Source organism: Chiloscyllium plagiosum, chromosome 22, assembly GCF_004010195.1.
Source record: "Chiloscyllium plagiosum isolate BGI_BamShark_2017 chromosome 22, ASM401019v2, whole genome shotgun sequence".
Classification (NCBI taxonomy): domain Eukaryota; kingdom Metazoa; phylum Chordata; class Chondrichthyes; order Orectolobiformes; family Hemiscylliidae; genus Chiloscyllium; species Chiloscyllium plagiosum.
Genome location: NC_057731.1, coordinates 28,227,972 through 28,245,273, shown reverse-complemented (window position 1 = coordinate 28,245,273; position 17,302 = coordinate 28,227,972). Strand labels below are relative to the sequence as shown.

The 17,302-nt window shown below is 39.4% G+C and overlaps 1 protein-coding gene across 1 annotated transcript in view; it reads left to right on the top strand.

Moving 5' to 3' along the window:
- The first annotated feature begins 717 nt into the window (after positions 1-717).
- LOC122561151 (C-terminal-binding protein 2) overlaps positions 718-17,302 on the top strand; it is a 40,069-nt gene continuing 23,484 nt past the window's right edge. The window contains exon 1 of the mRNA XM_043712635.1: positions 718-858. Coding sequence (XP_043568570.1) covers positions 741-858 — 118 coding nt within the window. The 5' untranslated portion in view covers positions 718-740. The remainder of the gene's footprint in view (positions 859-17,302) is intronic.

Below are 17,302 nucleotides of genomic sequence, written 5' to 3'. Positions count from 1 at the left end.
CCAAAGGATCCATCCACATCCAGTAGAGATTTTCCTGCACATCAAAAACCTCATCTACTGTTCGTTGCTCTCGATATAGTATCCTCTACATTGGGGAGACAGGATGCCAACTTGTGGAACATTTCAGGGAACATCTCTGGGACTCACACACTAAGCAACCTCAACACCCTGTGGCCAACCACTTCAACTCCCCCTCCCACTCTGCCAAGGACATGCAAATCCTGGGCCACCTCCACCGCCAAAGTCAAGCCACCTGTCGACTGGAGGAAGAACTCTTCTTCATCCACCTTGGGACCCTCCAATCACAGAGCATCAATGTCAACTTCACTAGTTTCTGATCTCCCCTTCACTCACCTCATCCCAGATCCAGACCTCCAACTCTGCACCGCCCTCTTGAACTGCCCTATCTGTCCATCTTCCTTCCCATCTATCCGCTCCACCCTTCCCTCTGACCTATCACCATCACCCCCCACCTGCGTCTATCTAGTGCTTTCCCAAACACTCACCTTCCTATTTATCTCTCAGCCCCCTTACCCTCCCCTCACATTTCTGATGAATGGCTTATGCTGAAATGTCAACTTCTCTGATCCTCAGATGCTGTGCTTTTCCCATGCCTGTTTGTAACTGTACTTGAGAGGCACTAATCAAGTACTCATAAAGTCTGAAGTTTAACTACTTGCTGTAGTTGAATAATAATTTCTCTTTCTCTGTAGGTTCTAAATGAAGCAGTGGGAGCACTAATGTACCACAATATTACTCTAACAAGAGAAGACCTGGAAAAGTTCAAAGCATTACGAATAATCGTACGGATAGGCAGTGGTTATGATAACATTGACGTTAAGACTGCAGGAGAGCTCGGTAAGTTAAATCCAAGCATTGCTTTTAGCAGATTTTTTTTAAGCTTATTTGTCAAATCTGATTCCCAGGGTCATGTTTAAGTCAGCAATGGAACAGATGTAAGTGCTTTTGTAATTTATTAAAGGAGAAAATAAAATGCAGTATGTGCATAGGTGCCATCACAGTCAATGGAAAATGTACTAACATATTCCTGGTTAGTATTACGTTGGGAAGACAGCAGAAAGTGACAGATTATGTCAGCAATGTTTCCCTATCTCTAGTCACAGAGAACTTCATAAACATAATGAAAAATAATACAATTTGTTCTGTTTTGAAAATAGTTATGATTGATTAACAAAAATGCATGTCCTTAAGAACTTAGCTCACATCAGATTGTATTTGCATTCCTTAAATATGACTTTCAAGATCATTAAAATTTTGAATAGGAGTTTTTTTCATAGAGATGATAAGAAATGGAATAGCTATACATCAGTAGAGGACATGAAGTAGAACTGATGACAAGCAATTACTTGGTGCATATGTGCATCAAACATCTTGTAAAATCATATATCAACTTTCTACATATGTGAGAGGGATCATTTTGACAATCCAGCTCCATTTCTGCAGAAACCGGTAGAAATGGCTATGTCACTTCCAAAATTATTTTAATGTATTTCTTGCCAGTCTCCCATTATAAACCTCAAAATATTCGTCTGACTATTATTGGCAGAACTACTGCCATCAAATTGTCATGACACCCCTACTTAGATGCCTCCATTTCTTTCATTGTAAGACCTTCAGTCTCTTTGTAATGTCTAATTTTTCTGATAGATGAATGCAGATTAACGGACATGGTTCCAAAAATATCCTGTCCATATTGCCTAAAACCTAGTTCAAGAAACCAGAAGACATTCCCTTTGTTACATTTTCTGAATTCACTGTTGGATACCAGCTTATTGTTGTCCTGTGTTGCCACTCATTGTCCAGAGGCACCTCAATGGTGCAGTGTCAATTATTCTCCGTTGTAATTGTTGAATTCTCAACTAGCAATTACATTGTCTGAAATGGAAATGATGTTTGTATTTCCAACCTGAACTGACTTAATAAAAAATAGTCAAGATGGCAGCAATTTGTCTCTGAGACCCCTTGCCTATAGGGTACGGGGGTGGGGGAGTTGGAATCATTTCAGTTACTGCTCCGAATTACTTACCCTTCCATGGTTGAATAGCTGCTGACATTCACTCAGTGAACTTACATGTGATGATTTGTCATGTGTTCAGTAGATGCATCTGTAGAGTCATATCTCAGCAGAAGCCAACAATGGATTTTTAAAAAATTGTCTCAAGCTATGCTGCCAATTCTGGCCATTTTAGTATTTTTTTAATGACTAAAATTGTAAATTAGTTCTATTAAAATAGATTTACTTCCTTTGTCACAATAACAAAATCAAAATGCAGAATTGAAGGATTATTCGCCTTATTTTAATTGTCTGCAAAACAATTAAAATATTGAAGCTTTGCTTGTGCTCTTAAGCAATAGTTTCATCACTTCTCAGACTTTCATTTCCTTCTCAAAAGCACCAAATGGATGATTCAGGTTCTTTTCAGATATTAATTCTAAAAACAATCTTCATAGGAAGCACAGAAAAATGGGATGAGTACTAGTCGTCACTAAAACCTAGTTCAAGGAACCAGAAGACATTCCCTGTGTTATATTTTGCGAATTCTTGTTTTCCAAAATTGACAAGCACTGTATTTCAAAAGAAAAATATATGATCATTTAGCATAAATACCTTTTTAAGAATCTAATTTCTGGAACCATGTAGTTATTTAGTCTGGATTACTATTAGTAAAGAATACTTGTGCCAAATTAAAGGTCACCAGAGTGAATTGGCAGCATGCCGTTTAATAAACTGTACTTTCTGTTAGAAACAGCCCAGACTTCTTGTTGATGCTTACAAGATGCTGCTTTAAGTGTATGCCAGATTAAAAACTGAACAAAGAGTCCTGTTGTAATGTCTGATCTTCTTGTAAAAGGATACATTTTCAAGTGTAAAGATGCACTTTAGTTGGTTTTTACCTAAATATTTTGCTTAATATGTTTGCTGTGTAATGTAGTAAGTTAATTGGTTACATACATTTCCTGGGGCTGAAATATTTGCACAGTTTATTCCTATTAAGGAACTGTATTGTCTACATAGAGTAGGGGAGGGACCATGATGATTGGACTAGTCTGAGCTGTTGCATTAAGAAATTCGATCTTTGCAGTTGGCAATATTAATTCAAATGCGAGTTTGCTGTCATCCATACAATAAACATAATAAGTAGAAAATTCAGAATGATTTTATATGAAAAAAAAGTTTGAAGATACAACAACACACTTAGTGTAAAATTAGATGCATAATTCTGGTTACCTATCTAATCTTGTAAAGTGTTCTAACATACTGTGCATTTGTCTCAACATAGAGTCTTTGCTGTATTATTAATTTGCCAGAGATATTGTTCATGTCTCACTTCAATATATTGAAGTAGTGTGGCAACTAATTAAGTTGTGAATTGTAACGTACTCACTGCTGGTTGGGAGGTAGATAATTTTACACGTATAAGCACCACTAGTTAATTGTAATGCTTTTACCAGAAACCTTGATTTTTTTTTGATGAAGTAACAGAAATGATAGATGAGTTATGTGTTTGGCGTGGGATAAATGAATTCCTGAAAGGCAATTTATAAAGTACCATATAATAGACTTGTCAAAAGGTTTGAAGCCTGTAGAATAAAAGGGATAGTGAGCAGTGTGAATACAAAGTTGGCTGAAGCATAGGAAACAAAAAGAAGTTGTGCACAATTACTTATTAGAGTAGATGTGTCATGGAGTTGAGAGACCATGTTGAGAGTTGAGACCATGTTTTTCTTACAGTGATGACTTAGACTTGTATGTACAGGACACAGTTTCACAATTTTCAGATAGTATGAAACCTGGATGTATTGTAAACAGCAAGAAGGCTAGAGATAAACTTTAAGACGACATAGGCTGGTAGGATGGGTGGGCACCAGCTGATGAAATTTAATGTCGAGAAATATGGGTGTGATGCCCTTTGTTCGGAAACCAAAGAGAGGCAATATGAAATAAAAAGTACAATTCTAAAAGCAAGTCAGGAGCAGAGAGACATGGACATTTTTTAAGGTGGCAAAGCAGTTTGGGAAAGTGGTTAAAAGGTTTTATGCGATCTTGTATTTTAGAAGTAGCAACATTGAGTGCCAAAACAAAGAAGTTATGATGATCTTTTATAAAACTGCACTGCTGGAGTATTTTGTCTACTATTGAGCACACTTTAGGAAGAATATGAAAGCTTCGGGAAGGGTGCAGAAAGGTTCACCTTTCAGAGTCATTCCAGGGCTGAGAAATTTAATCTAGATGAATAGATTGGAGAAGCTGGTGGTGTTCTCCTTAACTATGAGGAAGTTGAGAGAAAATTTGATAGAGGTGTTCAAGATCATCAGGTTCGAGATTATATCTAACCATAAGAGGCCCTTTAGCTTATGGAGTCTGCACTGGCAGGCCTGAGAACACCACAACTTAATTTATAGTGATTGGCAAAAGTACCAATAGGCGATATGAAAAGAAGCTATTTTTCAACCAGAGAACGTGCTGGTGACCATATAGTTGGGGTTTTCTAAGGTGAAGAGAGTACTCTTGCCAGGATGTAGAAGGAGAGTGGAATGAGACCAGCAGAGAGTTGGCATACAGATAATGGACTGAATGGCCTCCCACTGCGCTGTAACCATCTTATCGCGGATGAGGCAGATTGGTCCTGATAATAAAAGATGTAAGAAAGAAATGATAAAGAATGAAGGCAAAGGCAGTAGGGGGAGCCTAGAAAATAGGAATATAGAATCAATATGGATGGAGCAAATAAATAACAAAGGTCAGAAAACACTGGTGACAGTATAAGCCACCCAACTTAGTTTAGTGCTGGACAGAATATGAGTCAAGGAATTAAAAGAGCATAAAACAAGACCAATACAATAGAGCAATGTCTATAATTTTCATATGGATGAAGTGAGTTACAAAAGTCAGGGTGAAAAAGACAAGTTGATGGAATACATGTTCTTGTACAATAAATGGAAGAAACAACTTTGGAACCCAGTTTTATCTGATGATACTGCATTTATTAATTTTCATATGGTCAAGCATTCTCTGTGGAACAGTAATCATAATGTAATAGAATTTCATCTTAGGTTTGAGAAGGATCTGGTTAATCATAGACTCATCTAATCCCTTTGGCCTATGGATCTGCACTTACAAAAATTGCTCTAAATCATTACTTGTCCCACTTCCAGCACTTGGCCCAAAGCCTTCAATTTTATGACAATTCAAATGCCCAATCAAGTGTTTTTTTAAGGTTATGAGGTCTCTCATCTTAAATATTCTCTAGTGCATTCCAGATCCTACCACTCTTTGGGTGAAAAACAAATTCCTGAAATCTCCTCTCAACCTCCTGTCTTTCATATTAAAATTACGTCCCCTTGTCATTGACCATTCAATTAAAGAGAACAGCTGATTTCTATCCACCCTGTCCATGCCCCTCATAATCATGATGCATCTCAATCAGGACCCCCTCAACCTTCTCTGCTGTAAAGAAAACAAATTGACTTTATCCTAACTCTCTTCTGAGGGAAACAGCTCCATCCCAGGCAACATTCCTGGTAAACCCCTCTGTAACCCCTCAAGTGTAATCACATCCTTCCTGTAGTCAGGGACCAAATCTGTCCACAGTACTCCAACTGTGGCCTAACAAAAGATTTTTGTACTGCTCTAATAATGTATGTCACAGCTGATGCAGGCAAGTGTCAAAAAAGTGTGGTGCTGGAAAGCACAGCCGGTCAGGTACCATCATTTTTTGACTGATCTCCAGCATCTGCAATCCTCACTTTCTCCTGATAAAGGCACATGTCCTGTTTGCTGCATTGTCTACCCTATTAACCAGTCCTGCTGCCTTAAGCAATCTGTGAACAGGCACGTCAAGATTCTTCTGTTCCTTTGAACTTCCAAGTGTCCTGCCATTCATTGAGTACTGTCTTGTCTTGTGACTTCCAAAGTGCATGACCTTACAGCATCATGTAACAGTCGATAAACATTGGTAAAAATGTTCTGAAATATCATCATTCTCAACAAATGTGCATTCCCTTAAAGAATAAAATCTCTCTTGGAAAATTGTTATGTCCAATCTAACTAGCTCACAGAATCACAAAAATGTTTAGAGGGCTATGGGCCAAATGATGGCAAAGAGACTAGGTAATTTAGGGTAACCAGTTGGCATGGATGATTTGGACTGAAGGGTCTGTTTGCATACTGTACAGCTCTATAACTCAATGATTAAGGAGACCACTTGGCCCATCCTTCTTGCACCAGCTCTTCAAGCCAGCATTGATATCTAGTGCCGTTCTCCTATTTTACCCCGATACCCTTGCATATGATTTTTATTCAAATAATCTTCCAATACCCTCTTGAATGCCTCTATTGCCTCCACAACATTTCCAGGCAGTGCATTCCATACTCTAATTACATGCAGATTGCAAAAAAAAAAATTTTTCAATCACCTTTACTTCTTATGTAAATCATTCTAAATCTATGCACTCTCGCTCTTGTTCCTTTTACAAGTGGAAACAGTTTTTCCCAATCTGTTACATCCAGCCCACTAGTGATTTTGGAAACCTCTGTGAGATGTCTTGCAGCATGGGTTGGTATCTGGGACTTGGATGTTGTGGCCATTTTGGACACATGGATAGAGCAGTGACAGGAATGGTTGTTGCAGCTTCTGGGATATAGCTGTTTTAGTAAGAAAAGAGAAGGGGAAGTGTGGCACTGTTGGTCAAGACCGTATTACAGTGGCAGAAAGAATGTTTGAGGACCTGTCTATTGAGGCAATATGGGCTGAGGTTAGAAACAGGAAAGGAAAGGTCAACCTATGGAGAGTTTTGTATAGACCTCTAATAGTTCCAGAGATAGCAAAGATGATTCTGAATAGGAGCGTGAGTAACAGAGTATTGTTATGGGGTCTTTAACTTTCCAAATATTGACTGGAAATACTATAGTTCGACTACTTTAGATGGGATTTTGTTCAATGTGTGCAGGATGTAGACAGGCCAATAAGGGGCAAGGCCGCATTGGATTTGGTAATGGGTAATAAACCTGGCCAGGTGTTAGATTTGGAGGTAGGTGAGCACTTTGGTGATAGTGACCATAATTTGGTTATGTTTACTTTAGCAATGGTAAGGCATCGGTAAAAATTGCTGGGCAAAAGTTATTGCTGAGGTAAAGGCAATTATGATGCAATTAGGCAAGCTTTAGGATGCATAAGATGGGGAAGGAAATTGCAGGGGATGGGCACAATTGAAATGTGGAGCTTATTCAAGGAACAAGTATGTACCTATCAAACATGGAGGATGTGTTCGAGAGAGGGAGCCATGGTTTACTAAAGAAATTGTCAAGAGAAAGAAGAAGGCTTATGTTAGGATGAGATGTGAAGGCTCAGCCAGGAAAGACTTAAAGAGAGAGCTAAGAAGAGCCAGGAAGGGCCATAAGAAGTCATTGGCAGATAGGATCAAGGAAAACCCTAAAGCTTTGTGCAGGTATATCAGAAATAAAAGAATGACTAGAGAAAGATTAGGGTCAATCAAGGAGAGTAATGGGAAGTTGTGCATGGATTCCGAGGAGATGGGGAAATGCTAAATGAATATTTTTCATCGGTATTCACACTGGAAAAAGAGAATGTTGTCGAGGAGAAAACTGAGATACAGGCTACGAGACTAGCCAGGATTGAAGTTCACAAGGAGGAGGTGTCAGCAATTCTGGAAAATGTGAAAATAGATAAGTTCCCTGGGCTGGATGGGATTTATCCTAGGATTCTCTGGGAAGCCAGGGAGGAGATTGCAGAGCCTTTGGCTTTGATTTTTATGTCGTCATTGTCTATAGGAATAGTGCCAGAAGACTGGACAATGGCAAATGTTGTTCCCTTGTTCAAGAGGGGAATAGAGACAACCCTAGTAGTTATAGATCAATGAGCCTTACTTCGGTTGTTAATCCTATCTATCATCGAGAGAGGAATAATTTGACTAGGGATAGTCAACACAGTTTTGTGAAGGATAGGTTGTGCCTCACAAACCTTACTGAGTTCTTTGAGATGGTGACCAAACAGTTGGATGAGGTAAAATGATTGATGTGGTGTATATAGATTTCAGTAAGGCATTTGATAACATTCCCCACAGTAGGCTATTGCACAAAATACAGAGGCATGGGATTGAGGATGATTTAGTGATTTGGATCAGATGTTGGCTAGCTGAAAGAAGAAAGAGGGTGTTGGTTGATAGGAAATGTTCGTCCTGGAATTTAGTTACTTGTGGTGTACAGCGAGGATCTGTTTTGTTGCCAGTGTTGCTTGTCATTTTTATAAATGACCTTGATAAGGCATAGAAGGATGGGTTAGTAAATTTGTGGATGACACTAATGTCGCTGGAGTTGTGGATAGTGTTGAAGGATGTTGCAGGTTACAGAGGGACATGGATAAGCTGCAAAGCCAGGCTGAGAGTTGGCAAATGGAGTTTAATGCAGAAAAGTGTGAGGTGATTCACTTTGGAAGGAGTAACAGGAATGCAGAGTACTGGGCTAATGATAAGGTTCTTGGTAGTGCAGATGAACAGAGAAATCTCTGTGTCCTTGTACACAGATCCCTGAAGCTGCCACCAGGTTGGTAGAGTTGTTAAGAAGGCATACGATGTGTTAGTTTTTATTGGTAGAGGGATTGAGTTTCAGAGCCACACGGTCATACTGCAGCTGTACAAAACTCTGGTGTGGCCGAACTTGGAGTATTGCGTACAGTTCTGGTCACCACATTATAGGAAGGAAGTGGAAGCTTTGGAATGGGTTAAGAGGAAATTTACTAGGATGTTGCCTGATATGGAGGGAAAGTCTTATGAGGAAAGGCTAAGGGACTTGAGGCTGTTTTCATTAGAGAGAAGGAGGTTGAGATGTGACATAATTGAGACATATAAGATTATCAGAGGTTAGATAGGGTGGACAGTGAGAGCTTTCTTCCTCAGATGGTGATGGCTAGCATGAGGGAACATAGGGGTGATAGATTGAGGAGTGATAGATATAGGACAGATGTCAGAGGTAGTTCATTTACTCAGTAGTAGGAGCGTGAAACGCATTGCCTGCAACAGGAGTAGACTCATCAACTTTAAGGGCATTTAAATGGTGATTGGATAAACATATGGATGAAAATCTAATAGTGTAGGATAGATATGCTTCAGATTGGTTCCATCGGTCGGCGCAACATCGAGGGCCGAAGGGCCTGTGATGTTCTGTGTTCTATCTTGTCTTAACTGCCTTCTTACCCAGGGGAACAGTGCCAACATGTTCAAACTGTCCTCACAATTGAAATTATTCATTCCTAGAACCATTCTTGTACTTCACTTCTGCATTCTCTCCAGTGTATTCGCATCCTTCCTGTATTATGATGTCCAGAACTGTACACAATACCCTAGCTGATATCTAACAAGGGTCTTGTACAAGTTCAACATCACCTTCTTTATGTTGTACTCGAAACACCCATTTATAAAGCTAGGATACTGTATGCTTTACTTACTCCTCTCTCTACCTGACAACTTCAATCATTTGTGTATATATACACCCAGGTCCCTTTGCTCCTGCACCCTCTAAAGGATTGTAGCCCCTATTTTATAAGATATGTTAAAGCAAATACTAGATTAAAAGAAGCAGCTTATCATGTTGCCAAAGAAGTATTAAGCTACTGGTAAACAAGAAATTGGTAAAGGGAGAGCAAATAGAGTAGGAGTAAATTGGAATGAAATATAAAACAGACTTTAAGAACTTTGGCCAGTGTGTAAATAGGGAGCAACAAAAGTAAATGTATGTTCCTGAAAGGCAGAGACCAGAGAAATTAGAATGGGGGATAAGGAAATGACAGGACACTAAACATACATTTTGAGTCTATCATCTTAGCACAACATACCAGAAATAATAGAGAATGAAGGATCTAATGAGAGTAAGAACTTACAGTGATTAATATTAGTCAAGCAAAAGAACTGGCAAAATTAATGAGCTAAACTAAAAGCTGACAAATCCACTACTCATGATGGCCTACATCCTATTATGACAGTATATTTAGAAATTAATGGGAGGAGTACAGAAATCAAGATTTAGTGAGGTCTTCAGCATGTCATCCGCAGTCAGATAAGTGGAGATAATAGGCTTGAATAGGAAATCAGATTTTTCTTTATATTCATTCATGGGATGTGGGCACCACAGGCTAGGCCAGCATTTATTTCCATCAAAATTGCCCAAAGGGCAGTTCAGAGTCCACGATCTTACTGTGGGTCTGGAATCACAAGAAGGCCAGGCTAGGTAAAGATGGTAGATTTCCTTCCAAGAAGGACATTAGAGAACCAGTCGTGTTTTTCTGAAAATCGACACTGGTTTCATGGTCATCATTAGACTCTTAATTCCACATTTTTATTTAAAGCCAAATTCCATCATCTAAATTTCACACACATTTACAAATTACATGACCACGTTTAACAGTTTACAGCCAACAGTTTGGAGCAAATATAGAAAGAAAACCGCCCTAAAACCATGCAACAAACAGTTGGTTGAGTAGAGCAGAAAGGCAGTGGTGCAGGGAACCTTGAAGGGATGACCAGAGATAAATGAGGCACTATTGTACATTATCAAGTTACTGAATTAAAAGCTGTGAACTAGACTAGGAATGTACAATCAGAAGTATATTTTAAAAAGTCTTCAAATGTTTGGACATAATATTGCAATTGGAGCAAAACTTCACAATGGCTATGCAATCTGAATTCCCTCACTGATATACTTTGGCTGCAGCAAGTCTGCTACTACTTTCATCCTTATTTCCTCACTTAGTCCCTCTCAGGGACTGAACCTACAATCTCCAACCACCCCCACCCTAACAATCTCTTCCTTGCTGTCAACTTATTCCAACTTTGTATCTGATTCTACTCTCTTGTGCAGCACCACTTCAGACTGATCTTTGGCAGTCATGCCTTAAGCCACCTAGATCACCCAGTGTGGAATTTTATGATGTGGAGGTGCTGGTGTTGGACTGGGGTGTACAAAATTAAAAATCACACAACACCAGGTTATAATCCAACAGGTTTGTTTGGAAGCACTAGCTTTCGAAGAGCTGCTCTTTCATCAGGTGATTGTGACCTGATGAAGGAACAGTGTTCTGAAAGCTAGTGCTTCCAGTTAAACATTTTGGACTATAACCTAGTGTTGTGTGATTTTTAACTCTGGAATTTTAACACTTCAATCCTTCACTCCTGCATTTCCCAGTGTACCTGCGTTACCCTCTTTAAAACTCACTCGCCTCTTTGATCAACCTTTTCCTCCTGTGTCCATTTCTAAAATTACAGAAAATTACTACATGACCAAGCAATCCATATCATTGTTTATCCTCCATACAAGCAGTACTGTTAATCCAAGTTGTGACCTTTTACCCTTTTATCCCCTATTCCTTCATTCTTCTATGTCGTCCATTCCTAAAGGTTAACATGTTCTCTTCTCCAGTTGCTAACATTCAACAGAACATCATTCTCTGTGTATAAGTAAATTGCTTCTGCTATCTTAATTTAATGTGTTGCATTAACCTCCTTCCCCTCATTCTGGATTTTCCAACCAATAGAAAAGGTTGTTTCTATTTTCTCTGTACACAACCCTTAGAATTGTAATCACTTTTACCAAATTGTCTTATAATTGCCTGTGTTTTTGTTCATATTTATATTTCCATATGCAAGGCAGTGATTCTTTCTTCACTGGCTCAGCATTTTTTTTTTGCATTATCATTCCCTGGCATGGTTTTCTATTTTTAAATCATTACTTGGACACAATAAATCCACTTGCTGTGACAATGGTCAGATGGTAATTAATAGATATATCGAGAAAGGAATTGTGGCTTCTAGTTTCTGTTCACTTAATGGAAATAATCAATTGTCAGGTTTAGTTAATTTAACTGCAGTAATTATTATCCAATGCCATATTGTTAATGTTCGTACTTTCATTGTAGATGTGAACTTCAGTTGCCGATAGGATGTAATTGAAGGTTACATTGGGCTGCTTTGACATTTCATTAAACACCACACCTTTCAGGTATTTTAATTGCCCAAACAAGTAAACATACATAAAGGCTCACATGAAAGCTAAATCTTTCAGCTTGTAAATTATCTTGCTCTTTGGTTTGGATTTTTGCATGTTTATTACACTTTTTACAAAAAAACACATTCACTATCTTCCACCCCCATCCCTAATTTCACGATTCCAGTAGGGATATTTGCAGCCTTGCTGTACTTGAATTAAATGGTCATTTATCATCTTTGAATCATATTGGGAGACTCAGCATGTTCCTGGAAAACTAAAACTATGCAAGGTGCTAGTCAGACCACAACTGGCATATTGTGAAAAGTTTTGGGCCCCTTATCTAAGGAAGGATACATTGGCATTGGACACAGTACAGAGAAGGTTCAATAGCCTGATACCATCTGTGAAGACTGTCTTGTGAAGAGACAATAAGCACATTGGATCTGTACTCATTGGAATATAGAAGAACAAAAAGTGACTTATTGACATATACAAGATGCCAAGGGGAATTGGTAAGGTAGATGTGGAAATGTTATAGGAGAGTCCAGGACTGGTGGTCATAATCTCAGAATAAGTCATTGCATAATTAGAAAAAGGGATGAAGAGGAATTTCATCTCTCAGGAGGTAGTGAATCTGTGGAATTCTTTACCGTAGAGGACCATCGAGTGTGAGTCATTTAAATATATTCAAGATTGAGCTAAGCAGATATTTAATTGGTAAAGGAATCAAAGGTTATGGGGAAAAAGCAAGAAAGTGGAGTTGAGGATTGTTGGATCAGCATGTGCTCATTGAATGGTGGAGTAGGTGTGATTGGTTGAATGAATCTCTCCATCCATTGTTTAGTTGCTTGGTGTGTGGAAATTCATGGGTGCTTCATCCATGTTGTCAATGTAATTTAATGGGTTCTTGTTTTTATTTTAACTGCATGCTGAAACATCATTGGAAACTGGTACTTTTGGTCTTCTGTCAGAACCCTAGACATTCTGGTTCCATAAAGCATCTACACCAGCTAGCTGTTGCTGTGAGGCTTTTTGCTAGATTTGGATTTAGATTTGGCCATCTTATAGGCATATATATGCTTTGCCTTTTTGGTGACAATGTGAACAAGCTGACAATTTTTGAGGACTCATTCAGATACGTGCTTCTAGTTTAGGCCATTTGCTGGTACCTATTTTAAGACTCATTAGATCTTGGGTGTCTTCTTAATGAATGCATTCCTTCTTACATTAGCATGCCAGATTTTCACCAATACGAAATTCTCTCAGTACTTTGACAAGCTAACAAACTTTACCTGAAATCAGTTTTGTACTTAATTCCCTTTGGAAGATCCACCTGGATCTGTTCTGTGTGGATATCCTAAAATCCCACGTATAGAGATATAGAGATGTACAGCATGGAAACAGATCCTTTGGTCCAACTTGTCTATGCCAACCAGATGTTCTAAATTAATCTAGTCCCATTTACCAGCATTTGGCCCATATCCCTCTAAACCCTTCCTATTCATATACCCTTCCAGATGCCTTTTAAATGTAGGATTTGTACCAGCCTCTACCACTTCCTCTGGCAGCTCATTCCATACATGCACTGCCGTCTGCCTGAAAAAGTTGCCCTTTAGGTCCCCTTTATAGATTTCCCCTCTCACCTTAAACCTATGCCCTCTACTTTTGGATTCCCCCACCTGGGGAAATGACCTTGTCTAGTTACCCTCTCCGTGCCACTCATGATTTTACAAATCTCTATAATCTCCCCTCAGCCTCTGACTCTCCAGGGAAAGTAGGCCAAGCCTATTCATCCTTTCCCTTTAGCTCAAATCCTCCAACCCTGGCAACACACTTGAAAATCTTTTCTGAACCCTTTCAAGTTTCACAATATCCTTCCTATAGTAAAGAGACCAGAATTGCATGCAGTACTCCAAAAGTGCCCAAACCAATATCCTATACAGCCACAAATTAACCTCCCAACTCCTCTACTCAATGCACTGACCAATAAAAGGCAAGCATACCAAAGGCCCCATTCAATATCCTATCTACCTTTGACTCCACTTTCAAAGAACAATAAACCTGCACTCCAACATCTTTGTTCAGCTTGTTATCTTGTCAACATGGTCCATATTGACTACTTGATCCCACTTGCCAACTTGTACGGTGAGTAAGTATTTGAGGTAAAATAATATTGAGGCTGACTTCTTATGCACGCTTAACACTTCTGAGCAGAAAAGGTGGTGGAGTTTGATTTGCATGCTGAGCATAGGCCTAAACTTTGTTTGGGATGAAGAATTGGAATTGGCTTAAATGCCTTGATTTTTGGTGGTTGTTTTGGGTGCCTTTCCACGAAGAGAAAGACAAGTAGAGCTGTTGGACCAGAGTTGGCTTGGAATCAAAGATTTGAGTATCAAAGCATGTTAATTGGGGAAAACTGCAGAGCTTTAAAACACGTATAGAGTCATATCTATGTTATTCTCCATTGCTTTCTCCTCTCTTTCAATATAGTTTGCAACTGGTCCAGAGAAGGATATTTTATATTACTTAACTATATGGGACAGACCTCTGCAGCTCTGCTAGACTTCAGCTTACACATGTGTGACAGACGTACACAGAATCTGACAGATTGGAAGAGTGTAAATATCCCCTCAGGAATGCTGTTTCTTCGGAGGTCGAAGCATTTACCACTTACTGCTGTTAGTTACAAACTGCAGCTACAGCTGCAAGCATCAGCCTGCCAGTTTGCTTTCAAGTGACAGTGATGGATTGTAATGGTTTCGAAGACTAGCAGGGAGACTGGAGTCAATGTGATACTGTATTGCATTTCCATTATTATTACATTCTGCCTCTACAACAAATACAGAATTAACAGGGTTGTGGCTTTTAAATATTGATACAGAGCTCACCACTTAGTGAACAATACTCTCAGTGGTGCATTTTACACATTGTAACAAATACAATAAATGCCTGCAGTTGTTCATTTTGTTTTCAGCATTATTTATGTGTCCTCACAGCATGGACATATAGTTTATTGATTCTTTTGACTCACTGCACCATGCAGCGACAGCACATGAGATTATGGGCAGGTTTGTGCTCTTTGGTGTCACCCAGCTCTTCTGCAGGCAGGAGGTACACAAAAAGACCTGAAAGGTTGCTTTGGGTACTAAACTGATGACATTGCCAGTCTGCTCAACCCAGCACCTCTGCCACAATATTAGGAAGTATATGTAGGGAGGGATACTGAAACAGTACTGTAGGAGATATTCGTATACTTTTCTCTTGGTTCCTTGATCCTCACAGGCCAATGACAATATCATCACCAAGCAGGGTCTTTTGGGACTGCGTTAGAGTGTCATAGGCTCAGACACTAACCAAGATTTTGTCTCAAAGCTTTCTCACTTCAAGGAGAAAATTACCCAGGCTCTGACTGAGGAATCTTTTAGTTTTTTGGAGAACCTGACATCATCTTGTACATTACACATAACCATCCTTGCGTTTTTTTTTTAATGTAGCAAATGGACTTTCAATGTAAAACAATGCTTAGGAATTCAGTGACTTTACTGTCCTGGGATGTCCAGTTAAAAGGTCATTCGCTGTCATAGCTGACAGCTCTTATCACATTTTTTTAAAAAGGTTCATATTTGAACTTTCAGCAATCCACGTGATTCCTGAGTTGATACCAGCTTATTCCCCTTCTCAACTGAAGACATTGACTTCTAATCTGAGTCTGGTTCCAACAGTCCAGATGCCTCCTGGCAGTTTGTCCAAGTTCATATTATTCACATTTTATTCTAGGCAGCATCAAAATGTAGATGAACATCCCAATCCCTTCAGAGACCCAAGGAATGAAGATGTCACATCATAGGAGGAGGGATTAGGGAATGAGCTGGAATTGAAGGAGACAGGTGGAAATGCAAAGACCTTTAGAGAAACAACTCAACGGCATGGGATCGAAGTGTTAGAAGGAATAGCTACCAGTAGTAGGAAATTGTCCTGTCATTTCCCAATAAAGTAAGGTAAAGTCACCATAGTGACTGGGCACCATAGGGCTGTTATCTCATTAGAGAGAGATGACTGGTGATGGTTTAACCTGAGAGTTATTATGCATAAGGTGAGGGACGAGGTTGAGAATACAGTGGTGATCTCAGCCAGTACAGGAATTGAATCCACTCTATTGGTGTCAGGGTATACTGCAAACTAGCCACCCAGACAACTGAGCTAACTGATCCCATTTTCTAGGAGAGAGATCATGAATTGCATCGGTCAGTGTTTCAGAGCATATACAGGAATAAATCATACAACTAAGTCTTAGATTTAATCCACAGACTTATGTCAATGAGTCGCTTTCAAACCAGCCTAGCACTAGGCGCACAAGATTGTTTTTGTGCTACCATTGTTATGACCAGACTCTTGCCAGGGCTGTTCAATTTGTTACTGTTCCAAATGGGTTAGTCCCTCCCAAGCTCTGAAGCTCATGAGTGAGGAGGGTCTTAACTGGTTCCCCTTTTTTATTCACCTCCCCTTCAGTTTGCTGCAACTAAATTAATTTAAAAAGGATCCCTTCCCTTATGGATAGCTCTCTCCCAGATCCAAACAAACTTATGTTATGGAAGGAGATAATTTAACCAGGCTTTCTTGAACTAACGCAAAGAGAGTTCGGTGATTACTAAACAGAAGAAGAATTTGTGATGTCACACACGTTCACACAGATTAGACATAAGAGGCGAGTCCAAAAGGATAAATGTTAAATGGACGGATGTATAGATCAAACTGTGAATTGTTCATGAACTGCAGACAGTGGAATATTGCAGCCATTGCAGTGAGGGTTACCATTAGTGTTGACATTGGTGAGCTTTCAAATTGATTGAGAATCTGTAGTTGTGTTGACCTTTGACCGTGGTTGAATTCCATCATTCAGGATTAGAGTGAGTCAATTGTTATTCTGTTTCCTTTCTAACTGAATAGTAGGACTTGGAGTAACAGAGGGTCTTCACACAGTGGTAACTAGGTGATGGTTCTTCACCTGTGGCCATCACTGCATGCTGTGATCGAAATCAGGCTGGTACACATGAGAGCGCTCAGTCCCACTAATCCACTCTAGTAGAGTTGAAGCTGGCTTTCTGAACCCTATTCTTCAAAGGAAAACCCAAAATGTGGGAATGTAATCTGCTGATGGTGGCTTGCTGTTGAGCAGGCGATTGTCAGCCCCCTTTTTATCTTTATAGTCACAAGACATCACAGTACAATGTGTTTGAAGTTCCTTTGGCACCAATTCTGGTCTCCTTCCTATCGGAAAGATGT